Source organism: Manis javanica, chromosome 5 (genome assembly GCF_040802235.1).
Source record: "Manis javanica isolate MJ-LG chromosome 5, MJ_LKY, whole genome shotgun sequence".
In the NCBI taxonomy this organism is placed as follows: Eukaryota; Metazoa; Chordata; class Mammalia; order Pholidota; family Manidae; genus Manis; species Manis javanica.
The window spans coordinates 38,705,309-38,732,564 of record NC_133160.1 but is presented as its reverse complement, the minus strand read 5'-3'; the positions used below and the strand labels follow the sequence as shown (position 1 = coordinate 38,732,564).

At 35.9% G+C, this 27,256-nt stretch overlaps 1 protein-coding gene across 6 annotated transcripts in view; it reads left to right on the top strand.

The window, feature by feature from the left end:
• Positions 1–27,256, top strand: part of TASP1 (taspase 1) — a 279,334-nt gene that overhangs the window by 47,162 nt on the left and 204,916 nt on the right. For all 6 annotated transcript variants that reach the window (XR_005062408.2, XM_037022455.2, XM_037022456.2 and 3 more), the window contains 2 exons: positions 14,537–14,657; positions 21,513–21,597. Coding sequence is in view for 5 of the 6 variants with exons in the window: in XM_037022455.2 (XP_036878350.1) it covers positions 14,537–14,657; positions 21,513–21,597 (206 nt within the window). In the remaining variant the exon portion in view is untranslated. The remainder of the gene's footprint in view (positions 1–14,536; positions 14,658–21,512; positions 21,598–27,256) is intronic.

The following is a 27,256-nucleotide window of genomic DNA, read 5'->3' as shown; positions in this document are numbered from 1 at the left end:
ACAGACAATTCCCATATACCCAACACTCAATTTCTTATATTTTTAACATCTACATTATTATGGTACATTTTTCACAGTTAATGAACCTATGTTGACACATTATTATTGAACCTATTATTGACTAAAATCTGTAATACTTTATTTGGATTTCCATAGTTCTTACCTAATGTAAAAACCTTTTTCTGTTCCAAAGTATTTTTCACCTTACATTATTTTATTTTTCATCTCTAGATGTTCAGTTTATTTATTTTTTATAGCTGCCTTTTCTTTCTTCCTTATCCTCATGTTTCTCTATTTACTCAAAAATTTAAAGTGTGTTTATGAAAGCTAGTTTAACATGTCAGCTAACTAATTAGAGTTGTTGCTGATTCTGTCATCTCTGTCATTTATGCGTCTGTTTTCATTGTTTGATAACGTCTTCTGATTATGGGCCACAGTTTTCTAGTCACCTGGATTTATACTAACCACTGTGAATTTTACATTTTTGGGAATTGGATATTATAGTATTTCTTCAAATATTGTAGGACTTTTCTCTGGGACACTGTTGTTAGTTTGAATCATTTCAGTTGTTTTGAGGTTTCCTTTAAAACCATGTTAGTGCAGGTCTAGAGTAGCCTTCTTTCCAGGGCTAACTTGGCCCAACTCTTTGAGCATTACCTCCTGAGACTTTCCCTGAGATTTCACTCTGGCTGACGGGAACATGACCTGTTCTCATCTCTGTTAGTTCCAGAAATTTTTCAGCTTATCGTTTTCCAGAGGTTCTTTCTTTGACTTTGTAGTTTCCTCATAAGTATGTGCAGACTAATACTGATTTAAAGACTCAGGGCCCCTGTTAGTCTATGGAGCTCTTTCTATGTAGTTCTCTCCTCTTTGTACCCTGTCCTGCATTTTCCAGCCTTCCTGGCCGCCTTGAACTCATAACTTTGTCTCCTCAACTCTGGAAACATTGGCTCGTTTTTGGGTTCCTTTTCTTGTGTCATGGCCTGAAAGTATGTCTAGGAGTTAAGTTGAGGCACTTGATTTGTGTTTCTTCTTTCAGGTTTTAGTCCTGTGGTCGCTGGTGACTGAAGTCTGTTTCGTACTGCACTTCTTAGTAGTGATGGCTGCAGAATGTTATGAATATACTTAAACCTAGTGAATTGTATACTACGAAAGGGTGAATTTTATGGTAGATGAATTATACCTCAAAAAAGATATTATAAAGGGAAAAAAAGCTGATATCAGCAAGGTACGCAGAACATAAATGCCTGGCATTAGAGACAGCCATGTATTTGAAATCTAAAAGAAAAACCCTGCCTTATTTTTCTATTACACCGAATAAAATTTTAAAAAATATATACCACTAGTCTTGTTATGTCAAGACCATATCATGGAAGATACCCAACCAGACAATATGGAAAAAAACTAGTGTAAAATTTTACAATAAAAATAAATGTCATTGGGACAAAGCCTTCCATTTTTTTAAATAAAAGGGGTGGAGGTTATGTAGTGGATCTCGTGGTTTTAATTTGCATTTCCCTAATGGCTAATATGTTACACATCTTTTCATGTGTTATTTGTAACCTGCACATAAAATTGTTTGCCCATTAAAAACTTTGAATTGTTTGTCAAAGTTTTTCTTAGATTTTCTAGTTAGGACAGATACAGTCCTTATTATGCCTTCATAGAAACAGAAGTTTAGGAGACACACTTTTCAAGTTATAAATATGTTTTGAAGTAGGAAAAATACTTTTGAAAAAGCTTGCTTTGAAGATATCTTTTACTTTTCTTACATATATTTTTCTTATGTATTTTTAAAATTCAAAATTAAACCATCATGCAAGAGTAATTTTCAGTTTGTTCAGGTTGTGATTTCTGTTTGGATAGTATGTTAAAATTAATTTTGTAGAGTTGACTAGTTGATATATCTCATTTCAAAGATTGTTTGAGGTGGTGTATATATTGGTGCGGCCTTGTAGGTGTATTTTGGGAATTACCAAATATGAATGCTTTACATTTTTCTCACATTTCAGTTCCTTTCTCACATACTTAGAAAATATACATGATTATGCAAGAGAGGTTATGTGGAATAAAAGAACCTTTGTAATGTGGTGGTAAATTACTTTGCTTACAATCTCTTTGTTCATGCTGTTGAGACTTTGGACCTGGGTTTTTATACTTCTCAAAATATGAAATAATCTAGGAAAATAATTCAGTCTTCATCTGTTTTAAACCATAATCTTTCTTTAGTTGTGATCTCTTTCCTGAGATTTACTTACGAACTGATTTAGCTAGACATATTCCCTTGGAAAACTTATTCAAAATCATTACTTATGCAGTCTTCCCTTCATCTTATAAAATGCCTTTTCTTATTCACTTTTTTATTACTCTGGTTCCAAAGTGTTATTTCTCTCTCAAGTTTCAAAGTTCTGATCTTTTCCTCTCTCTTCTGTCTTCTATTCCCATTACTGTAATTCCATGGCAAGTGTTTAATGTTTAAAGCCTAGATTGTAAAATAGCTCCCAGTTTTGTCTCTCTGATTTCAGCCTCCTCTTTCTTTTCATACAACACGTGAATATCAGTTTATGTTTCCCTGTCCAGTATACTCATCTTATACAGAAAGCTTAACTGGCTTCTCATTGTTTTCCCAAACAAGTCTTGATCTGATGGGTGACATGGGGCAGTCTCCATATTTGGTTCCAGTAAACTCTTTGCTGAATGTGTCTTCTGTGGCTCTGACACTTTCCCATTGCCTACAAGTTCCTTACATCATTTCCATCAACTGGAATTTTCTAGCTTCCTTGATAGTCTTTGGTTTTGTTTAACATCCTTCAGAAAGCCTGCTGTTAACTTTTCTGTCTCACAGTGGGCCACTTCCTTTTGAGTGCTCATGGTATTTATTATCTCTATCACTCATTTTTAATTTAATTGCCCAACGCTTTTGTTGTTCTCCACCTTGTGATCTTATTTTTAAAATTCTGTTGCCAATTAGATTGTCTAACTGCATTAGGACAAAAGTCTTGGTCTCAAATCCCTGACGACTCCTTTGCTCAGGATACACATTAGGAAGATCTTAATGTTGTGTTCAGTTTTTCTTGGATGTGGCAGAAATCCAGGGAATTGGGGGCATTTGAAGATGACTTGGGTTACTTGGTGATCATCCTTAGGTTGATTCAGAATTGCCCTGGTTTTCTAGGTTATACTAGTCTCACCTTAGAACAGAGGTAATTTTCTGGATTGACTCAAATTGCTGGAGTGTGAGATAGAGTTGTTCACATGGCTCTAGTTAATTTGGAGTAGGCCCTTTATCTATGCAGGACTCTAAGGAGTGTCAATCTAATCTCTCCATTCCCCCCTCTCAACCTCCACCCCTTTTATTTAAAAAAATGGAAGACTTTGTCCCAATGACATTTATTTTTATTGTAAAATTTTACACTAGTTTTTTTCCATATTGTCTGGTTGGGTATCTTCCATGATGTGGTCTTGACATAACAAGACTAGTGGTATATATTTTTTAAAATTTTATTCAGTGTAGTAGAAAAACAAGGCAGGGTTTTTCTTTTAGATTTCAAATACATGGCTGTCCCTAATGCCAGGCCTTTATGTTCTGTGTACCTTGCTGATATCAGCTTTTTTTCCCTTTATAATATCTTTTTTGAGATATAATTCATCTACCATAAAATTCACCCTTTTGTAGTATACAATTCACTAGTTTTTAGTATATTCATAATGTTCTGCAGCCATCACTACTATCTAAGAAAGTGCAGTACCCTTTACCTGTCCCCTCTTCCCTCCATCCCTCTGCAGTTCCCCTTTTTCCCAGTCCCTGGCAACCACTAATTTACTTTATGGATTTGTCTATTCTGGACATTTCATGTAAATGTGATCATCCAGTATGTTGGCTTTTATGACTGGCTTCTTTCACTTAGCATAATCTTTCTAAGGTTCATCCATGTTGTGCCATGTATCAGTACTTCATTACTTTTTATTGCTGATTAATAATCCATTGAATAGATATAGCATGTTTCACTTTCTCATTCATGGCTGATGGACATTTGAATTGTTCCCAGTAATGCTGGAGTATTGAGTAATGTTGCTATGAATATTCATGTATAAGTTTTGTGTTGAGAATTAACTTTTTGAGGAGCTTCCAGATGTATTCCAACATGTCTGTACCACTGTACATTTCCACCAGCGGTGTCTAAGTGCTCTGATTTCTTTATATCCTTGCCAACACATCTGTATTTCTGATTATTTTTAATGTTCCTGTAAATGGAATTTTGGGTGTGAAGTAGTCTTTTATTATGTTTTGATTTGCCTTTCCCGGATGACTAATTATGTTGAGTATCTTTTCATGTGTTTATTACCCATTTATGTATCTTCTTTGGATAAATGTTCATTCATGTCCTTTGTTCATTTTTAAATTGTGTTTTTATTTTAGAGTTGTGGGACTTTTTTATTTATCCCATATCCTGGATACAAATCTCATTATGAGATAAATAAGTAAAAATTTTTTCCATTCTGTGAGTTGTTCCTACCTTTCTTATGGTGTACTGTGAAACACAAATTTTTTAATTTTAATAAAGTCTAATTTATCTAGTTATTTCATTGGTTGGTTGTGCTTTTGGTGTTATATAAAAAAAACCATTGCCTAGTACAGGATCATGAATATTTACCTCTGTGTTTTATGTGAAGTGTTTTATAGTTTTTGCTCTGACATTTAGGTCTTTGATATACTTTGAGTTATTTTTTTTGTATGTAGTGTGAGCTAGGATTCAACTTTATTCTCTTGCATGTGGATATCCAGTTGTCACAGCACCATTTATGGAAAAGCCTATCCTTTCTTTCTTGAATTATTTTGACATCCTTGTTGAATTGACCATAAAAATAAGGCTTATATCTGGACTCTCCATTCCATTGCCTTGATCTATATGTCTATCCTCAGCTATATTCATATCACACTGTCTTGATTACTGTAGTTGGGTAGTAAGTTATAAAACCTTGAAGTGTGAGTCCTCTGATTTTGTCTTTCTTTCAAGATTGTTTTGAAAAGTTGCAAAGGTGATTTCTGAGTCCCTTGCATTTCCATATGAATTTTAGGATTTCTTTGTCATTTTCTGTGAAACAAGGCAGCTAGGATTTGATAAAGGATTGTGTTGATTCAGCTCAATTTGGGAAGTATTGCTATTTTAAAGATATTATGCTTTCAGATCTATGTACATTTTTTAGGTCTTACTTACTTTTTTTCCCCAACATGTTTTGTAATTTTCACAGCACAAGTCTTATACTTCTTTTGTTAAATTTATTATTTGATTTTGTTTTGTGATATTATCGTAAGTGGAATTGTTTTCTTAATTTCATCTTCATATTGTTCATTGTACTTGTATAGAAATACAATTGATTTTTATGCATTGGTCTTGTATTTTACAACATTGTTGAACTTCTTTATCTGGTGTAATAGTTTTTTAGTAGAGACTTTAGCATTCTTTTTGTATACAAGATCTGTTATCTTCAAATACAGATAAATTTTACTTCTTCTTTTCCAACCTAGATACTCATTATTTCTTTTTTTGTTGTTGTTGTTATTTTTAGTTTTGCCACTCTTTTTTTTTTTTTTTGAGAGGGCATCTCTCATATTTATTGATCAAATGGTTGTTAACAACAATAAAATTCTGTATAGGGGGGTCAATGCTCAGTGCACAATCATTAATCCATCTCAAGCCTAATTCTCGTCAGTCTCCAATCTTCTGAAGCATAACGAATAAGTTCTTACATGGTGAATGAATTCTTACATAGTGAATAAATTCTTACATGGTGAACAGTACAAGGGCATTCATCACAGAAACTTTCGGTTTTGATCACGCATTATGAATTATAAACAATCAGGACAAATATGAATATTCGTTTGATTTTTATAGTTGATTTATATGTGGATCCCACATTTCTCTTTATTATTATTATTATTTTTATTTTTAATAAAATGCTGAAGTGGTAGATAGATGCAAGATAAAGGTAGAAAACATAGTTTAGTGTTGTAAGAGAGCAATTGTAGATGATCAGGTGTGTGCCTGTAGACTATGTGTTAATCCAAGCTAGACAAGGGCCTTAAGACATCCACGGATGCAGAAGATTTCGCTCAAAACAGGGGGGGTGAGGTTCTAAGCCTCACCACTGTTGATCCCCAATTTCTCACCTGATGGCCCCCCTGCGACTGTGCCTGTCTTAGGTTGTTCCTCCCTTGAGGAATCTTACCCATCTCTGGCTAACCAGTCATCTTCCGGGGCCATACAGGGAGATGTAAAGTTGGTAAGTGAGAGAGAAGCCATATTGTTTGAAAAGGTTAGCTTTTTACTTCTTTGCAGATTTATGCCCTGTGGCTTCTATGGCCAGCACTTGTCTCGAGGTATCTTTACCACCTGGAGGAATTATGATGCTTGGTAAATTAAATATGAGGCATGAATTCTATTTAAGGGTTGCAATTAGGAAGGAAGAAGAAAAGCTACAGAGGTAGCATATGGAAGAAAACATGGGAGGATTGACTATTTCTTTGACGTATCTTCTTGTAGAGTACCTTAAGCATGTATAGGTTTTAAACTACTAACTAACTTGTGCACACATATTAACATAATAGGAATACAGTGACATAAACTAAGCAAATCTATAATTACCAGCTATCTCCAGTGAAGCCAAGAAAACGAGTTAGGCACCCTAGGCATATGTGAGAATTTGTCTATGATATGACGGATATTGTCCAACTGTACTTGAACAGTCTGAGAGAAATCAGACAAATTAAAGCAACCCATTTCTGGGATCTGTTCACATCCCATATGTTCTTTTAACCGTAGATAGTCTATAGTTGTAAGATTTTGGAGCGCTACAACTTGCACCCCTCCCAACTCCTGGTTGAGTTCCAACAGTACAGATCCGGTCAAATTCGTTGTCTCACTGTATGCACATGCCAGCCTACACATCTCCCTCCTCATTCCAGTGACAAGTCCAGGAAATGGTGGGATAGACGCAGCCACAACCGCAGCATCGCCCAGATCCCTGTGGAGGCTTTTTGATGATCATCCCCTGGCAGGAGTCCTCCAGAGAGTGCTGATGCCGGAAGCTCCTCCTCATATCGTATCTTAGTTCATTTTCTGGGTAGCCAAGCTAGTCCTTGATCTTCTGCATAAAAACAAACAGACCCTTTGCCCACACTTTGACATGCCCTCTATACCACTGTGTAGAACTCATTGGAGGTTAGCACACAGGAAATGCTTTATTTTTTATTTTTTATTTTTTATTTTTTATTAAGAGAAAGAAATATTATCAGAAAAGAGTACCTCCATAGCCGATCATCTGACACCCTTTAAGTGATCAAAATTAAGGATCTTTAAAGCATGCGTTAATCTTTGATTTACCAATAGTTTTATCCTATCAAGGAGTAATCCCCCTTTTCTTTCTTTCTTTTTTTTCCTTTTTAATCTTTAATCTACACTTACATGAAGAATACCATGTTTACTATGCTCTCCCCTATACCAAGTCCCCCCTAAAAACCACATTACAGTCACTGTCCATCAGCATAGCAAAATGTTGTAGAATCACTACTTGTCCTCTCTGTGTTGTACAGCCCTCCCCTTTCTCCCTCCCCCCTATGCATGCTAATCTTAATACCCCCTTTCTTCATCCCCCCCCTTATCCCTCCCTGCCCACCCTTCCTCCCCAGTTCCTTTCCTGTTGGTACCTGTTAGTCCATTTTTGGGTTCTGTAATTCCGCTGCTCTTTTGTTCCTTCAGTTTTTCCTTTGTTCTTATACTCCTCAGATGAGTGAACCTATTTGGTATTTCTCTTTCTCCGCTTGGCTTATTTCACTGAGCATAATACTCTCCAGCTCCATGCATGTTGCTGCAAACGGTAGGATTTTCCCTCTTCTTATGGCTGAGTAGTATTGCATTGTGTATATGTACCACATCTTCTTTATCCATTCATCTACCGATGGACATTTAGGTTGCTTGCAATTCTTGGCTATTGTAAATAGTGCTGCGATAAACATAGGGGTGCATCTGTCTTTCTCAAACTTGATTGCTGTGTTCTTAGGGTAAATTCTTAGGAGTGGAATTCCTGGGTCAAATGGTAGGTCTGTTTTGAGCATTTTGATGAACCTCCATACTGCTTTCCACAATGGTTGAACTAATTTACATTCCCACCAGCAGTGTAGGAGGGTTCCTCTTTCTCCACAGCCTCGCCAACATGTGTTGTTGTTTGTCTTTTGGATGGCAGCCATCCTAACGGTGTGAAGTGGTACCTCACTGTAGTTTTAATTTGCATTTCTCTGATAATTAGCAATGTGGAGCATCTTTTCATGTGTTTGTTGACCATCTGTATTTCTTTTTTAGAGAACTGTCTGTTCAGTTCCTCTGCCCATTTTTTAATTGGGTTATTTGTTTTTTGTTTGTTGAGGCGTGTGAGCTCTTTATATATTCTGGACATCAAGCCTTTATTGGCTCTGTCATTTTCAAATATATTCTCCCATACGGTAGGATTCCTTTTTGTTCTATTGATGGTGTCTTTCGCTGTACAGAAGCTTTTCAGCTTAATGTAGTCCCACTTGCTCATTTTTGCTGTTTTCCTTGCCCAGGGAGATATGTTCAAGAAGAGGTCACTCATGTTTATGTCTAAGAGTTTTTTGCCTATGTTTTTTTCCAAGGGTTTAATGGTTTCATGACTTACATTCAGGTCTTTGATCCATTTTGAGTTTACCTTTGTATATGGGGTTAGACAATGGTCCAGTTTCATTCTCCTACATGTAGCTGTCCAGTTTTGCCAGCACCATCTGTTGAAGAGACTGTCATTTTGCCACTGTATGTCCATGGCTCCTTTATCAAATATTAATTGACCATATATGTTTGGGTAAATTTCTGGAGTCTCTAATCTGTTCCACTGGTCTGTGGCTCTGTTCTTGTGCCAGTACCAAATTGTCTTGATTACTATGGCTTTCTAGTAGAGCTTGAAGTTGGGGAGTGAGATCCCCCCTACTTTATTCGTTTTCAGGATTGCTTTGGCTATTCGGGGTCTTTGGTGTTTCCATATGAATTTTTGAATTATTTGTTCCAGTTCATGGAAGAATGTTGCTGATAATTTGAGAGGGATTGCATCAAATCTGTATATTACTTTGGGCAGGATGGCATTTTGGCAATATTAATTCTTCCTAGCCACGAGCATGGGATGAGTTTCCATTTGTTAGTGTCACCTCTAATTTCTCTTAAGAGTGATTTGTAGTTTTTAGGGTATAGGTCTTTCACTTCCTTGGTTAGGTTTATTCCTAGGTATTTTATTCTTTTTGATGCAATGGTGAATGGAATTGTTTTCCTGATTTCTCTTTCTATTGGTTCATTGTTAGTGTATAGGAAAGCTACAGATTTCTGTGTGTTAGTTTTGTATCCTGCAACTTTGCTGTATTCTGATATCAGTTCTAGTAGTTTTGGAGTGGGGTCTTTAGGGTTTTTTATGTATAGTATCATATCATCTGCAAATAGTGACAGTTTAACTTCTTCTTTACCAATCTGGATTCCTTGTATTTCTTTGTTTTGTCTGATTGCCGTGGCTAGGACCTCCAGTACTATGTCAAATAACAGTGGGGAGAGTGGGCATCCCTGTCTGGTTCCCGATGTCAGAGGAAATGCTTTCAGCTTCTCGCTGCTCAGTATAATGTTGGCTGTGGGTTTATCATATATGGCCTTTATTATGTTGAGGTACTTGCCCTCTATTCCCATTTTGCTGAGAGTTTTTATCATGAATGGATGTTGAATTTTGTCAAATGCTTTTTCAGCATCTATGGAGATGATCATGTGGTTTTTGTCTTTCTTTTTGTTGATGTGGTGGATGATGTTGATGGATTTTCGAATGTTGTACCATCCTTGCATCCCTGGGGTGAATCCCACTTGGTCATGGTGTATGATCTTTTGATATACTGTTGAATTCTGTTTGCTAATATTTTATTGAGTATTTTTGCATCTACATTCATCAGGTATATTGGTCTGTAATTTTCTTTTTTGTTGGGGTCTTTGCCTGGTTTTGGTATTAGGGTGATGTTGGCTTCATAGAATGCGTTTGGGAGTATTCCCTCTTCTTCTATTTATTGGAACACTTTAAGGAGAATGGGTATTATGTCTTCTCTGTGTGTCTGATAAAATTCCGAGGTAAATCCGTGCGGCCCCGGGGTTTTGTTCTTGGGTAGTTTTTTGATTACCGTTTCAATTTCTTTGCTCATAATTGGTTTGTTTAACTTTTATGTTTCTTCCTTGGTCAGTCTTGGTGGTTGTATTTTTCTAGGAAGCTGTCCATTTCTTCTAGGTTTTCCAGCTTGTTGGCATATAAGTTTTCATAGCAGTCTTTAATAATTCTTTGTATTTCTGTGGAGTCTGTCGTGATTATTCCATTCTCATTTCTGATGTTGTTGATTTGTGTTGATTCTCTTTTTCTCTTAATAAGTTTGGCTAGAGGCTTATCTATTTTGTTTATTTTCTTGAAGAACCAGCTCTTGGTTTCGTTGATTTTTGCTATTGTTTTATTCTTCTCAATTTTGTTTATTTCTTCTCTGATCTTTATTATGTCCCTCCTTCTGCTGACTTTAGGCCTCATTTGTTCTTCTTTTTCCAGTTTCGATAATTGTGATGTTAGACTATTCATTTGGGATTGTTCTTCCTTCTTCAAGTGTGCCTGGATTGCTATATACTTTCCTCTTAAGACTGCTTTTGCTGCATCCCACAGAAGTTGGGGCTTAGTGTTGTTGTTGTCATTTGTTTCTATATATTCCTTGATGTCTATTTTGATTTGTTCATTGATCCATTGATTATTTAGTAGCATGTTGTTAAGCCTGCATGTGTTTGTGAGCCTTTTTGTTTTCTTGTAGAATTTATTTCTACTTTTATACCTTTGTGGTCTGAAAAATTGGTTGGTAGAATTTCAGTATTTTGGAGTTTACTGAGGCTCTTTTTGTGAGCTAGTATGTGGTGTATTCTGGAGAATGTTCCATGTGCACTTGAGAAGAAAGTATATCCTGTTGCTTTTGGATGTAGAGTTCTATAGATGTCTATTAGGTCCATCTGTTCTAGTGTGTTGTTCAGTGCCTGTGTGTCCTTACTTATTTTCTGCCTGGTGGATCTATCCTTTGGGGTGAGTGGTGTGTTGAAGTCTCCTAAAATGAATGCATTGCAGTCTATTTCCCTCTTTAGTTCTTTTAGTATTTGTTTCACATATGCTGGTGCTCCTGTGTTGGGTGCATATATATTTAGAATGGTTATATCATCTTGTTGGACTGAGCTCTTTATCATTATGTAGTGTCCTTCTTTATCTCTTGTTACTTTCTTTGTTTTGAAGTCTATTTTGTCTGATATTAGTACTGCAACCCCTGCATTCTTTTCACTGTTGTTTGCTTGAAATATGTTTTTCCATCCCTTGACTTTTAGTCTGTGCCTGTCTTTGGGCTTGAGGTGAGTTTCTTGTAAGCAGCATATAGATGGGTCTTGCTTTTTTATCCATTCTATTACTCTGTGTCTTTTGATTGGTGCATTAATCCATTTACATTTAGGGTGACTATTGAGAGATATGTACTTATTGCCATTGCAGGCTTTAGATTCGTGGTTACCACAGGTTCAAGGTTAGCTTCTTTAGTATCTTACTGCCTAACTTAGCTCGCTTATTGAGCTGTTATATACACTGTCTGGAAATTCTTTTCTTCTCTCCCTTCTTATGCCTCCTCCTCCATTCTTCATATGTTGTGTGTTTTGTTCTGTGCTCTTTTTAGGAGTCCTGCCATCTAGAGCAGTCCCTGTAGGATGCCCTGTAGAGGTGGTTTGTGGGAAGCAAATTCCCTCAGCTTTTGCTTGTCTGGGAATTGTTTAATCCCGCCATCATATTTAAATGATAGTCGTGCTGGATACAGTATCCTTGGTTCAAGGCCCTTCTGTTTCATTGCATTAAGTATATCATGCCATTCTCTTCTGGCCTGTAGGGTTTCTGTCGAGAAGTCTGATGTTAGCCTGATGGGTTTTCTTTTATAGGTGACCTTTTTCTCTCTCGCTGCCTTTAAAACTCTTTCCTTGTCCTTGATCCTTGCCATTTTAATTATTATGTGTCTTGGTGTTTTCCTCCTTGGATCCTTTCTGTTGGGGGTTTTGTGTATTTCCTTGGTCTGTTCGATTATTTCCTCCCCAGTTTGGGGAAGTTTTCAGTAATTATTTCTTCAAAGAGACTTTCTATCCCTTTTCCTCTTTCTTCTTCTTCTGGTACCCCTATAATACGAATATTATTCCTTTTGTATTGTTCACGTAATTCTCTTAGTGTTGTTTTGTTCCTGGAGATCCTTTTATCTCTCTCTATGTCAGCTTCTATACGTTTCTGTTCTCTGTTTTCTATTCCTTCAGTGGCCTCTTGCATCTTATCCATTCTGCTTATAAATCCTTCCAGGGTTTGTTTCACTTCTGTGATCTCCTTCCTAACATCTGTGATCTGGCTGTGGAGTTCATCCCATTGCTCTTGCATTTTTCTCTGCATCTCATCCCATTGCTCTTGCATTTTTCTCTGCATCTCCGTCAGCATTGTCATGATTTTTATTTTGAATTCTTTTTCATGAAGACTGGTTAGGTCTGTCTCCTTCTCAGGTGTTGTCTCTGTGATCTTTGTCTGCGTGTAGTTTTGCCTTTTCATGGTGATAGAGATAGTTTGCAGAGCTGGTACGAGTGACAGCTGGAAGAGCTTTCCTTCTTGTTGGTCTATGGCCTTCCTCTCCTTGGAGAATAGCGACCTCTAGTGGCTTATGCTTGGCAGCTGTGCACAGACAGGGTTTCAGCTATCTGCGGGTTGGTTTGGAGTTTATCTCCACTCTTGCTGTGGGTGTGGCCTGGCTGGGGCTGCTCCTCCAAAATGGTGAAGCCCCATTGGAGGGGGAGCGGCCGGGAGACTATTTATCTCCGTAAGGGGCCTCTGTGCCTCTTGTTGCCCAGGGGGTTAGAGTGCCGAGAGATCCCCAGATTCCCTGCCTATGGGCTAAGTGTCCTGTCCTGCCCCTTTAAGACTTCCAAAAAGCACTCTCCTTACCAAAACAACAACAGCAACAACGTAAGTGGGAAAAAAAAAGATAGGGAAAAACGCGCAATTTTCTTTTTCCTCAGGCACCGGTCTCAGGCACCCGCTCACTCTTCTTGCTGCCCTGTTTCCCTAGTATTGTGGTCCCTGTCCCTTTAAGGCTTCCAAAAAGCACTCGCCAAAAAAATGGGAAAACGTGCGATTTTCTTTATCCTCAGGCACTGGTCTCAGGCACCCGCTCACCAGTCTTGCTGCCCTGTTTCCCTAGTATTGGGGTCCCTGTCCCTTTGAGGCTTCCAAAAAGCACTCGCCAAAAATAAGGGGAAAACTCGCTATTTTCTTTGTCCTCAGGCGCTGGTCTCCGGCACCCGCTCACTGGTCTTGCTGCCCTGTTCCCTAGTATTGGGGTCCTTGTCCCTTCAAGGCTTCCAAAAAGCACTTGCCAAAAAAAAAAACCACTCTCGTTTCTTTGTTCTCCAGCGTCAGCCTCAGGCACCCGCTCACTGGTCCTGCCACCTTGTTTCCCTAGTATCCAGGACCCCACGCATGCACTGTGTCTGTGCTCTGGTCCAGAATCCTGGGGCTAGATGTCAGCAGTCCTGGGCCTTCTCTCCCTCCCTGCTGACTCCTCTCCACCCGCCAGGGGCCAGGGGGAGGGGTGCTCAGGTCCCGCTGGGCCGGTGCTTGTATCTTACCCCCTTCGTTAGGTGCTGGGTTCTTGCAGGTGTGGATGTGGTCTGGATGTTGTCCTGTGTCCTCTGGTCTCTATTTTAGGAAGAGTTGTGTTTGTTATATTTTCATAGATATATGTGGTTTTGGGAGGAGATTTCCGCTGCTCTACTCACACCACCATCCTGGCTCTGCCTTTTTTATGTCTAATTTGTCCTGTCAAAATATGTAGAATAATGTTGACTGTGAGAGTGAACTTTGCTGTATTGATACTGGATCTTCGAGGAAAGCTTTCAATCTTTCACCTTAGTTGTGGTTATCTCTGGACTCTGCAGATGCCCTTTATAATGTTAAGGAAGTTGTCTTCTATTTCTAATTGGTTGATTGTTTCACTCATGCAGGAATGTTGGATTAGAAAATGCTTTTCCTGCGTCTATTGGTGTGATCATTTTTTTTTTTTTGTTCTAGTATTAACATGGTGTATTCCATTGAGTTTTAGATGTTCAACCAAACTTGCTTTCTTGGGGTCCCTCTTATTCACGGTATATAATCCTTTTATGTTTTACTGCATTTAGTTTGCTAGTATTTCCTTGAGGATTTTTGTGTCAGTATTCACAAGGTGTATTGGTCTGTAGTTTTCTTTCCTCATGATGTCTTTGTCTTACTTTGGAATCAGGGTAGTACTGGTATCGTATAATGGGTTGGGAAGTGTTCTTATCCTTTCTAGTTTTGCAACAGTTTATGAAGTGTTGGAACAATTTATGACATCAAATCTTAAAAGACTAATGGTATTTTAATATCTATTTTTATCTTTTAGGATTCTCCTTTCACAAATGCAGGAATGGGATCTAACCTAAATCTCTTAGGTGAAATTGAGTGTGATGCCAGCATAATGGATGGAAAATCCTTAAATTTTGGAGCTGTTGGAGCACTGAGTGGTATGTGAACATTATAACAAACTATCTCTATTTAAAAAACCTATGAATATGAACATTTCATGCCACCTAAAGACTTAGTCAAGTCTTTTTAGCTTTCTTGCTTTCAACAGTGTGAAAAATCAACATTTTTTTTTCACTGAATTTAAAACCTGAAATCTTAGTTATCAATAGTTTTGAAGAGTGAAACAATTTATGTTTGTCTTTGTTAGAGTTTGATCATTCTCTTCCATCCCCTCAAGAGACTGCAGACATTTAAAATGTAAGTTAGAGTATTCTATTACTTTTTATATGAATAACAAAAAATTACAATTATTTGAAATACACATATAATATTTATTGTTAAAAAATTCAAATGATATAAATAGAATTCCAAATGTTTCCTTCCTATCCCTCTCTCCTTGGGGGTTTAACCAGTAAAATATACTGTATTTATCTATACATTTTTGTAATAGAAACATAGTTTTGCACATGTATTGTTTTAAAAAAGGTTACATGTATTATGTAACTGTATTATGAAATTGTCTTTTTTCTTTAAATAGGATGTCTTAGAGATTTCTTCCACATCAGTACAAAGAAGTTATATCTAATGTTTTATAGTTCACTTACTAGCAAAATATACACGAAGTGGACAGATTTTAAGTATAAAACTTCATGAATTTTTAGATGCATATAGCCATCCCTGTAAACCACCACCCAGAACAAGACATAAAACATTTCCATGTTAAAATACAGAATATTTCCATCATCCAAGAAGGGTCTTTTATGCCTCTTCCTAGTCCATAACTTTTGTACTCTGTTTCACACCTTCCCCTTTCCTCCCCTAATTCTGACTTTAGGCACCGTAAATAAATTGCCCATTCCTGAAATTCATATGAATGGAATGATATACCTCTGTGTGTGGTTTCTTTTGCTTAACATTATGCCTGTGAGATGGATCCATGTTCTGTTTCACAGTAGTATTTTTTATTACTTGATAGCATTTTATCACATGAATATATAATAGCTTATTTATCCATTTTCTTTTTAGTGGATATTTGAATAGTTTATAGTTTTTGACTATTATGAAGAATGCTTCAGTGAATATTCTTGTTCATGTCTTTTGATAGACATTTGTACTTACTTTTCTTGTGTGTAAACCTAAGACTTGGAATAACTTTAGATTCACATGTCCTTTGCTTTGGTAGATATTGCCAGACAATTTTCAAATGTAGTTGTTATAATCCATAGTCCTACCAGCAGTGTATGAGCATTTCAGTTTCTCTTCATCCTTGTCAATGTTTGGTATCATTACTGTTTCCAAAGTTCAGCCATTTTGATATGTATGCAGTGGTATTACCTTTTGAGTTTCCTTGGTGACTAATGTTACTGAGCACCTCTTGATATTTTTTTATGTTTGTTACCAAGAACTTAGTGATGCTTATTGGCCATTTAGACATCCTTATTGTGCAATATGTGTTTAAGTCTTTTGTGTATTTTTATGGATTTTCTTTTTTATTGATTTTTTTGGAGTACTTCATGTCTTTTCAGATAAAAATACTTTGTCAGAGACTATTATGAATATCTCTTCCCAGTCTGTGACCCACCTTTTCACTCCCTTCATGCTGTCTCTTGATGAGTTGAAGTTTTTAATTCTAATGAAGTTTAAGTTATTAACCATTTACTTTATGGTTAATTCCTTTTGTATTTTGTTTAAGAAACCTTTACCTGTCCAAAGTTATGAAGATAGTGTCCATTGTTTTAGTAGTTCTGTTGTTTTTTAGCCTTTATATTTAACTTTCTTATCAAGCTCAGATTAATTTTAGTATATGTGTTATTGAGGAGGTGGTATCATTTTTTTCCTTTTATGAATATACAAATGGTTCATTGCCATTGTGTATAGAAAGGGCAATCTTTTCCTCACAGGATTGAGTTAGCAGGTCATGTGATGTGTATAATGGTATGTTTCTGTTCCCTCTTTTCTATTCCATTGACCTATTTATTGCCAGTGCCATACTATCTTGAATACTGCAGCTTTCTAACCTTTTTTAAAAAATTTTCTATTAAGGTATTATTGATATACACTCTTATGAAAGTTTCACATGAAAAAACAATGTGATTACTACATTTACCCATATTATCAAGTCCCCACCCATACCCCAATGCAGTCATTGTCCATCAATGTAGTAAGATGTTGTAGATTCACTGTTTGCCTTCTCTGTGTGTAGCTTCATAGTCTTTATATCTGGTAGTATATTTATATATAGATATCTGATAAGATAAGACTTTCAATTTCCTTTTTTTTTCTTTAAGATTATACTGACCATTCTAGGTCTGGCATTTTTATAAAATACTTAGAATCAACTTGTCAGTGTCCATAAGAAAACTCTGCTGAGATTTTGAATGGTATTTCATTGACTCTGTAGAACCATCTATGGACAACTGACATCATAACAATACTGAGTTTTCTAGTCCATGAACATGGAATATATATTTTTATGTAAATATTCATTTTTTTCTCAACAATGTTTTATGGTTTTTAGCATAAGAGTCTTATGTATCTTTTGTAAGATTTATTCTAGATTTTTTTAAAAAGTATATATTTAATATGTCTATATTAATTACTGTGTCTGGAAGTATAGTTTACTTTTGTAAGTAGCCTTGATAAATTCGCTTATTCTAGCATTAAAAAAGATAGGTTATTTTGGAATTTCTATATACACAATCATATCAACTGTGAATCACAGCAGTTTTGCTTTTTTCTTTCCAACATTTAAGTTTTTCATTTTTTTCTTGCTTTATTACACTGGCTATGACATCCAATACAATGCTGGATAAGTGGTGATAGTGTACATGCTTGTTTTATTCCTGAATGAAAGAGAATATTAAATATTTAATCATTATATGTGCTGCTAGCTGTAGGACTTCTACAGATCCTCTTTGTCAGATTGAGGAAGTTTCCCTCTAGTCTTAGTTTGCTGATGGTTTTATTACAAATAGGTATTAAATATCATTATGTGCTTTGATGCATCTATTGAGATACGGATTTTTTTCCTTTATTTTGTTAAATATGATAAAATTTATAATTGATTTTTGAATGCTCCCTTCTTGGCATAAAGTGTTCTAGTCATCAGTTTTTGTTATTTCATATTTTGCTGAATTTGATTTGCTGATATTTAAGGTTTTGATGTCTGTTTATGTAATAGGTTGACTTTAATTTTCTTTTCTTATAATAACTCTTTTTAGGTTTTAAAATAATGTTATGACTGGCCTAATAAAATGAATTGAGGATGTTTTCTTCTCTATCCTATGAAAGTGACTGTGTATGATTAGAATGATTTCTTTTTGTTTGAAAAAATTCATGTTATTATAAATTAGTGGAGTTTTCTTTGCGGGGAGTTTTAAAAAACGGAATTCAATTTCTTTAGCATTTATAAGACTATATTGTCATTTTCTCGTTTGTGTTTTTCAAGGAATTTGTCTTTTTCATATAATTCTTTGAATTTATTTGCCTGAAGACTTTTTAGTTAGCTTTCTTTAAGGATTTTGAGTTTGATTTCAGTAGAATATGGTCAGAGAACATACTCTGTATGATTCTACTCCCTTGAAGCTTTTTGAGACTTGCTTTGTGGCCTGGCTTATGGATTTTGATGAATGTTCCATGTGAACTTCAAAGAGTATGTGTTTTGTAGTTGTTGGGTACATGTTCTATATATGTGAATTAGCTCAATTTAGTTACTCATCTGTTCCAACCTTCTATATTCTTTCTGATTTTTGTGGTGCATAAGAAAGGGTATTTCATTTTAATTTTAATGTCTTTTATTGTGAAAATTTATTAGTGTTGAATTAATTTTTTTGTTTAAAGGCCATTAGCATTTCTCTGTGAACTGACTTCTCATACCTTTCGTGTGGCTTGCCTTTTAACACTATTTCTAGTGTGCTTGATCATTTGAAATTTAAAATTTTTATTTGTCAGACATTACTTTCTCTGTGGTAACTTCTGTATTTTGCATTTCTTAAGGTTTCTCTCAATTATAGTACAGTCATTTATATTTTCTTCTAATAAGTGTATAATTTTTCATTTTCCTCTAGAATGTGTTTTTCTGAAATGACCAACAAATTGTTCCTATAAAATTTGTTGAATAACAACAATGATAATTCTAATAACTACCATCTATTGAGTATTATACAGTATGCATTGTTCTCCAGTAGTGTTTATATATTAAATCATTTACTTCTCATAATAACCTTATGAGGTCAGTACTTTCATTTCCATTTTAAAAATGAGGAAACTGAGACACAGGAAACATTTAGTAATTTGTCCAAGGTTACTGTATTAGTCTGGGTCCAGCTAGGAGCCAGAAATCACACAGTAGTTAAACAGAAGTTAATACAAAGAATTATTAGACAGTGATAGGAGAGTAACTAAATAAAGACAGAAAGAGAACTCAAAGTGTATCTTAAGAGCCAGGGGAAAATACCCAATAAGGATGAATTTGGGAGGGGGTTCAGACCTCACTGAAGATGTGGTTGCAGCCTGCTCTGGCAGAGAAGTTGCTGGGTTACCCAGACAGCAGTCACTTTGAGAGCAGGAACAATCCTGTGGGGTGCTGGTGAGCTTAGGGTGGTAAGTGGTCATTCAGAGATCAGGAAACCATGGGGATTAAACCTCTGTTGTGCATAGTAAATTGGGGTTTGGGCTCACTGGACAGTTATCCTCATGGGATACTTTGCTATGTGTGCCTTTGAGGCTGAGGAAAAGATATGGGAGTCAGTGACTTGAGCTGGGCACAATTCTTCTCTTTCTGGGGCTGTCAGTTGTGTTGCCGTGGCCTGACTCAGGAGCTGTGGGAAACCATGGTGGCCAAATGCTGGAGAAAGCTGCACCCTGTACGCACAGCACTGAAGAACATCATGGCCAAGTAGTGGAGAAAAACTGGAGTTCTCCTGGAACCTGGCTTAGCCAGCTACCTTTTCATCAAGCAATGTGTCTCTAGTGCCCTCTACTGACAAAGCTTATTGGTGTGACTGCTGGCAAAGGAGACATATTAAAAGGGCCCATATCCATTTTCACAAATCAAGCAACAAAGGGTGAATTTGTAGCTGAGAAGCAATAATTTGGTAACTGGCACAGTTATAAAACAATCTGACTCACATCACTTTGTGTTTATTCTCTCTCTCGTAGTCTGTCCTTTTCCTACTCATTGAATATTATCTATGTCATATATTAATATCCAAATTCACATGTTTTTGTGTCTCAACTTTAGCTTTTATTCTGTTCCATTAATATGTTTGTCTTTTTTTTTGTACCCCAAACATACTCTTTAATTAGAAAAACTTTTAATAAGAAATGGTGTCTTATAGGTGAATACCTCTTTATTTCAAACTTTTCCTGATGAATTTAAGAGTCAACTTCTCATATATCATAGAAATCTTTTTGAAGTTTCTATGAGGAATTTATTGATTTGAATTTATAGGCTAACATGGCAATTATTAATATCTGTACAATATTGAATTACCGTATACAGAAATATATTTTAAGAGCTAGAACATAGATCTGAGCTTTTCCTTCCTTTCGTATTTCATACTTGGTTTTTGTGAAGGAAGTTCTTGATATTTAACTAAATACCTAATTGGATATAAGTTAATCTGGTGAGTTTAATTTGAGTTTTTATAGTCTCTTTATATCCCACTGCCAATTTTTGTTTTGTTTGTTTGCTATTAAGAGTGTCCTGAGAGGTATCCATAAATTAGTGGTTAAGGGTGTGATCTCTGGCATTTACCTGCCTCTGTTAAAAATCTCAGTGCTGGGGTCTTGGGCAGGTAACTATACCCTCTGTGCCTGTGTTTCTTCAGTAATCAGAGTTTGTAAGTATACTTATATGAGAGAGTTAAGGGATCAATTATAATCCAATTCACTTGGGGTTTGGCACGTGTTGGTACTAAGTTTCTATTGCTGTGGTCCACTCATTGTCACTGTCATCCTGACAGTGTTTTTCACACTAGTACTTATTGTCCTATCATTCCTCTAGATAAGCACCTCTTCTCACTTGTCACATACTGTTTTCCCCTCTGGAAACAGTTTGAACCATATTTTAGGTTACAGCTTTATACATACTTGGCCACTTTCCCCAAGACTTACCCAACTTATAGGACTTCCTAGGTTTTCTGTCTCTCTTGCAGGTGAGATTTAAAATTTTGGCTATTAATTTTTTTCCCTGAGGTGAATTTCAAGCTGTTTGTAGTCATGTTTATTCTTTAGATGATGATGGATAAAAGCAGAAAACAGATCAGAAGCCTAATACATTATGTATTATTTCAAATTCAGTCTTTGCTGTTATAGCACATGGCAAAGCATGAGAATGTATGTTTTATATTTGTGTTCTTCTTGTGTCTACTAAATATTTGTTGATTGAACTTACTTTTTCTTTTCTGGAGAAACACATTATGACTCTCAGATAAGTAAGATTGCATCCTTTCTCCAGCATTAACATACATATTCATTAAAAAACAACTTTGAACATTTCAAAATTTCTGGTTTTGATAGTAGATGCCACATTTTCAGTTCATTTTTTTCTATTCTATTCTGAAAATCTATTAAAAAGCCTAATATATTGTGTATTATTTCAAATTCAGTCTTTGCTGCTATAGTACATGATAAAACATGAGAATGTATGTTTTATATTTGTTCTTTTCTTGTGTCTACTAAGTATTTGTTGATTGGATCCGTATTCATGATAATTAAGGGTTTTTATTAGCTTATAAAAGAAGAGTTTTCCAAGATATTTAAGAGTTTTTTTTTATTGAAACAGTCACAAAACTGAGTGGAAACTTGAAGACATTTTTTTTACTTCATTTTCCGCCAATTTTATTTTATAGGAATCAAGAACCCAGTCTCAGTTGCGAACAGACTCTTGTGTGAAGGCCAGAAGGGCAAGCTCTCCGCCGGCCGGATTCCTCCCTGGTAATTTCTTTGTTCTGTCTGACTTTTCCTGGTCTTTGGTGCATGTGGTGTTTGAAGGCTATCTTTATCCACAAAATACTGATACTGTTGTTTACACACCAGCAGTGGTTTCCTTTGAGAGGAAGGACACACTTTGGTGATATTGGAATATTTTGTTTACTTGATAGCCCTCTGGATGGAATGGAAGATGATGGATTAAAGCAAAAAAGAGATCAAAATTAATTTTTGGGTTTGTATTGGATGATAGAGATATGTTGCTGTTATTAAGTGTTCAACAGGGGTCTTTTTATAATGAAACTATAAAAGTATCTTACACATTTGAGGCTAGAGCCTAAGCTAATTCTTAATTTTGAGAAGTTCTTAGAATAAAAGAACTTACTTTTTCTTTTCTGGAGAAACACATTGTGACTCTCACATAAATAAGATTACATCCTTTCTCCAGCATTAACATACAATATTCATTTAAAAACAACTTTGAACTTTTCAAATTTTATAAAAGGAAAGAGAACATTGTAAAGAGCCCTCGTGAACCTGTCATCCAACTCTGATAATTAAAGTTTTTGCCTTTTGTCTATCTCATACATTTCTCTTTTCCTGTAGCCTTTTAAAGCAAATCTTTGACATCATATTGCACCCTTAAATAGTTTTGTAAATTTTTCTATGTTTGCAAAACATAACCACCATCCTGTTAGCATGCCTGTTAACAATTGTTAAACCCAGTACCACCTCATTCTCAGTATGTGTTTAGCATGCCTGGCTCTGAAGGTTACATTAATGTTCTGTGTTGGAAGCTGTGAAAGCAATACTATAGGAATCACTTTATTTGATTCTTAAAATATGAAGTCATAGAAAATAAATTAATATCATTTTCAAAAATTTTGAAACCATTTACCCAAATATATTCAAGTTATATTTTTAATCATATGTTTCTTGGATGTTGAATTGGGATACTAGGAAGGTCAATTATAAAAAATTTTCAAAGGAGTATTAATTTTTAATATTTGTGTATTCAATAAAGCAAGGATAAAGAACAAATATGATTTCTTGAGGTCATTTTTTATACGTGTTGATATCAATAAGTGTAGTTGTAATTCTGAAAGTTGGAAAAATGATTTAAAAATTCTTACATATACTTTCCTGATAATTTATGTTAACCCATGCAATTTTGTTTACTACTATGAAATCTACCAACCGAAAACTTAGTCTGTGTTTGTTTAGGACTTCTGTCCATACCTTTTAGGGGTTCTTATTATCCATTCATTTTTAGGGGAGTAAAAGATATAAAAAGATTGCCTCTGGATTTATATTATCCTTATTGTTTATTTTTTTACTGAACTATAGTTGATATACAGTATTACATTTAAGTGCACAACATAGTGATTGTTGTACATAGTACATAACTGTACTACATTCTTAAATGCTCACACCAAGTAAAAACAGTTACTGCCTGTCAACATAGAAAGATGTTACAGAATTATTGACTCTATTCTTTATGCTATACTTTTATCCCTGTGACTAATTTATATTTTGATTGTGATTTTGTGCCTCTTTATACCCTTTACCTATTTCACCCACCTTTCCAACCCCTCCCTAGTGATAACCACCAGTCACTTCTCAGTGTCTGTGAGTCTATTTCTGTTTTGTTTTTTCAAATTCCACATATAAATTAAATCATATGGTGTTTGTCTTTCTCTGCCTGGCTTATTTTCCTTAGCATAATAGTTGTTGGAAATGGCAAGCTTTCTTTCATTTTTATGATTGAATCATATTTCATTGTATACATGTACCACATTTTCTTTATTCATCTATGGATAGGCACTTTGGTAACTTTGTATCTTGGCTATTGTAAATAATGTGGCATTAAACATAGGAGTACATATCTCTTTTCACATCAGTGATTTTGTTTTCTTTGGGTAAATGTCCAGGAGAGGAATTGTGGAGTTGTATGGTATTTCTATTTTTAGTTTTTTAAGGAACCTCCATACTGCTTTCCACAGTGGCTGCACTAATTTACATTCCCACCAATAGTGTACAAGGGTTCCCTTTTCTTCACATCCTTGCCAATACCTGTTATTTCTTGTCTTTTGGATAGTAGTCATTCTGACTGGTGTGAGGTGATATCTCATTGTGGTTTTGATTGGTATTTCCCTGATGGTTAGTGCTATGGAACATCTTTTCATGTGTCTGTTGGCCACCTGTATGTCTTCTTTGGAAAAATGTCTATTCAGGTCTTCTGCCTATTTTTTAATCAGGTTATTTGTTTTTTGGTATTGTCATATAAGTTCTTTAAATATACTGGATATTAGCCCCTTATCAGATATATCATTTGCAAATATATTCTCCTATACAGTAGGTTGCCTTTTTGTATTGATGGTTTTCTTTGCTGTGCAGAAGCTGTTTAGCTTGCTGTAGTCCCACTCGTTTATTTTTGCTTTTGTTTCACTTGACTGTGGAAATGTATCCAGAAAAAATTACTTATGCTGATGTTCAAAAGATTCTTGCTTATGTTTTCTTAGAATTTCATGGTTTCATGTCATATACAAAGGTCTTTAGTTCATTTAGAGTTTACTTTTGTGTGTGATGTTAGTGATCCAGTTTCATTCTCTTGCATGTAGCTGTCCAGTTTTCCCAACACCGTTTATTGAAGAGACTGTCTTTTCTCCTTTGTATATTCTTGCCCCCTTTGTCATATATTAATTGATTATATGTGCATGAGTTTATTTCTCATAAACAGAACAGAGCTCTCTGTTCTGTTGATGTATGTGTCTATTCTTGTGGCTGTACCATACTGTTTTAATCACTGTAGATAGGTAGTATAACTTGAAATCAGGGAGCATGATACCCTCAGCTTTATTCTTTCTGAAGTTTGCTTTGGCTATTTGGGGTCTTTTGTGGTTCCATGTAAATTTTAGGATTATTTGTTCTAGTTCATTGAAAAATGCCACTGGTATTTTGATAGAGATTGCATTGGACAGGATGGCCATTTTGGCAGTATTACTTTTTCCTATCAGTGAGCATGGAATAGCTTTCTAATTATTCTTGTCTTTTTTCCTTTATTAGTGTCTTATAGTTTTCAAGTAAAGACCTTTCACCTTTGGTTAGGTTTATTCCTAGGTATTTTGTTCTTTTTGATGCAATTTTAAATGGAATTTTTTCCCTAATTTCTCTTTTTACTAGATCTGTTACTAGTATATAGAAATGCAACAGATTTCTTTTTTCTTGATTGTAGATTTTTCCCTTTCAATACTTTGAAATTTTCATGCCACTCCCTTCTGGTTTATTAAATTTCTACTGAGAATTCTGTTGATAGCCTTATATAGTTTCTGTTGTAAGTAACTGCCTGCCTTTCTTTTGCTGCTTTTAAGATTCTCTATTTTTAATTTTTGCCCTTAATTACTATGTGTCTTGGTGGTGTCCTCCTTGGATTCATCTTGCTGGGGGCTCTCTTGTGCTTCCAGGGTTCCTTCCCAGATTGGGGGTGTTATCAACTATTATTTTTCTTCAAAGGGACTTTCTCCCCCTTCTCCTTCTGAGACCTCTATTATGCAAATATTGTTTCGTTTGGAGTTGTCACACTTTCTCATTTTTAGAATTTCTTTTTTCTCTCTGTTCCTCAGCTTGATTACTTGGCACTTCTCTATCTTCCATCTCACTGATCTGTTCCTCTACCTCTATTTATCCTTATATTCATTCTTCTGTTGTATCTTTCATTTCATTTATTGCATTCTTCAGCATTGAATGGCTTTTTAAAAATATTTTCTACCTCCTGTTTAAAATCTTATTTAAGTTCCTGAACTGTTTTTCCTAGGTCAGTGAGCATCTTTATGATCATTACTTCGAATTCTTTATCAGGAAGATTGCTCATCTCCATTTCATTTGGTACTTTTTCTGGTGTTTTAACTTGTTTTTTTATTTGAAATATACTCTTCTAGTTCCTCATTTTGTTTGGGTCTCTGTATTTCTTCCTTTATTAGATACATCAGCTATGTCTCTGCTGTTGAAAGTAGTGGCTGGCTTTATGTAGTAGGTGTCCATTGTGCCCAGAAGCTCCAAACCCTCTGCTCACCAGAGTCTGGTTATCCTTGCAGCTGCTGTTGGTGGGCTGTGCACGAGGCCTGCCTTTCTGCCTCTCAACCAGGAATGGTGGAACCTCATAGCCAGCCTCTACATGCCTTTGTAGATGTGATCTGAGGTGCTTCTCCTGGGGTACAGTGTGGGTGAGACCACCTCTGACTGTCATTCATGGTGGACCACTGCTGGGCAGAATGCGCTGGGTGGGTCAGTCATGATGGGGATGCTGGGGCGGAGCCAGCAGGGCAAGTGAAGAGTTTCAGAGTGGCTTCTGCAAGCAGCTTTCCCAGCCTCTCTGAGGGAAGGCTGGGAAAGAGTCATCTGCCTGCCCTTTTTCCTCTGAAGAGAGCTCTCTTAGGCCCTTCCCGCGCACTTCCCATGGCTAGCAGATCTTTCAAATTGCTTCTTGCGTGTTGTGTCTCAGAAGGACTGATGGAGTATGGCAGTCTTCCACAAGTGACAGAAGTCTCAGCCCCCTCTCAGTGCTCCAACTCTCCCTAGTGTCCAGTCTCATTAATCATCAAAGCCCAGTGCAATGTGGGCTCATCTTCCTAGAGCAGATCTCCAGGCCAGTTGTGTTAGATTCTTGAGCATTTCTTTCCTCCTCACTCCATTCCTTTCTCTTCCATTTGTGTCTGAGAGAGGGGAGGGGCTTGGGTTCTGATTGATCATGGCTTTGCCCCTTTACGCTTCTCAGTGTGGCCTTCTCTTTGGCAGGTACAGATGGTCTGTTCTGCAGTCTTCAGGTTATTTTCAGGGTTAGCTGTATTTGATGTAGTTGATTTCTCAGTGTATACATGGGAAGAGGTTATCTCAAGTGACCTCCTGTTTCACCATCTTCCTCCCCTTCTTCTCTTCAGTATTGATTTAAATGTGACTGTTTTCTTTTACCCTTATTTGATATTATAGGTAAAGCATAGTCAACTCTAACTAATAAATGTAAAAGACACCTGCCTAATAGGGAGGAAACAATGCAGTTGTTTTCATTTGATAAGAAAAATAGCATAAACCCCATGAAAAGTATTGTAAAATTCACCTATAAACCCAGCATATTTCTATTCCCTACATTCCTCATGGCATTTACCAAGCTGATTCTGAAATTTACATAGAGGAACAAGTATACAATAGCCAAGACAATTCAGTCTGATCAGAGTTGGACTTATCTAATCACTACTGTGATGCTTTATAGGTACTGTGGTAGTTAAATAGGTGGGTTTGAGTGTCAAGTTATATAAAAAGATCATTAAGGACAGAACAGGAAGTCCAGAGCAGCCTTGGTGTATAACTAAATTTAGTCTATGATAACAATGTTATCTCAAAACTTTGTGGAGAAAAAGATGGTGTATTAAATAAATTGTGTTGGGACAATTGGCTACCTAGTGGAAAAATATTAATTTAAATTCCTTTGTCATACTATTCAAAAAATAAAGTTCGAACATGAAAGTAAAAAGCATAGTATAACTTCAAGGAAATTTTAAGGAAAAAGTATGAGAGGTTATGTTTATGACAGTAACATAAACAGTAACAAAGACCTTATTAAGATTAAAAAATAAGGCCAAATATTAAAACATAAGACAAGTGACAATGT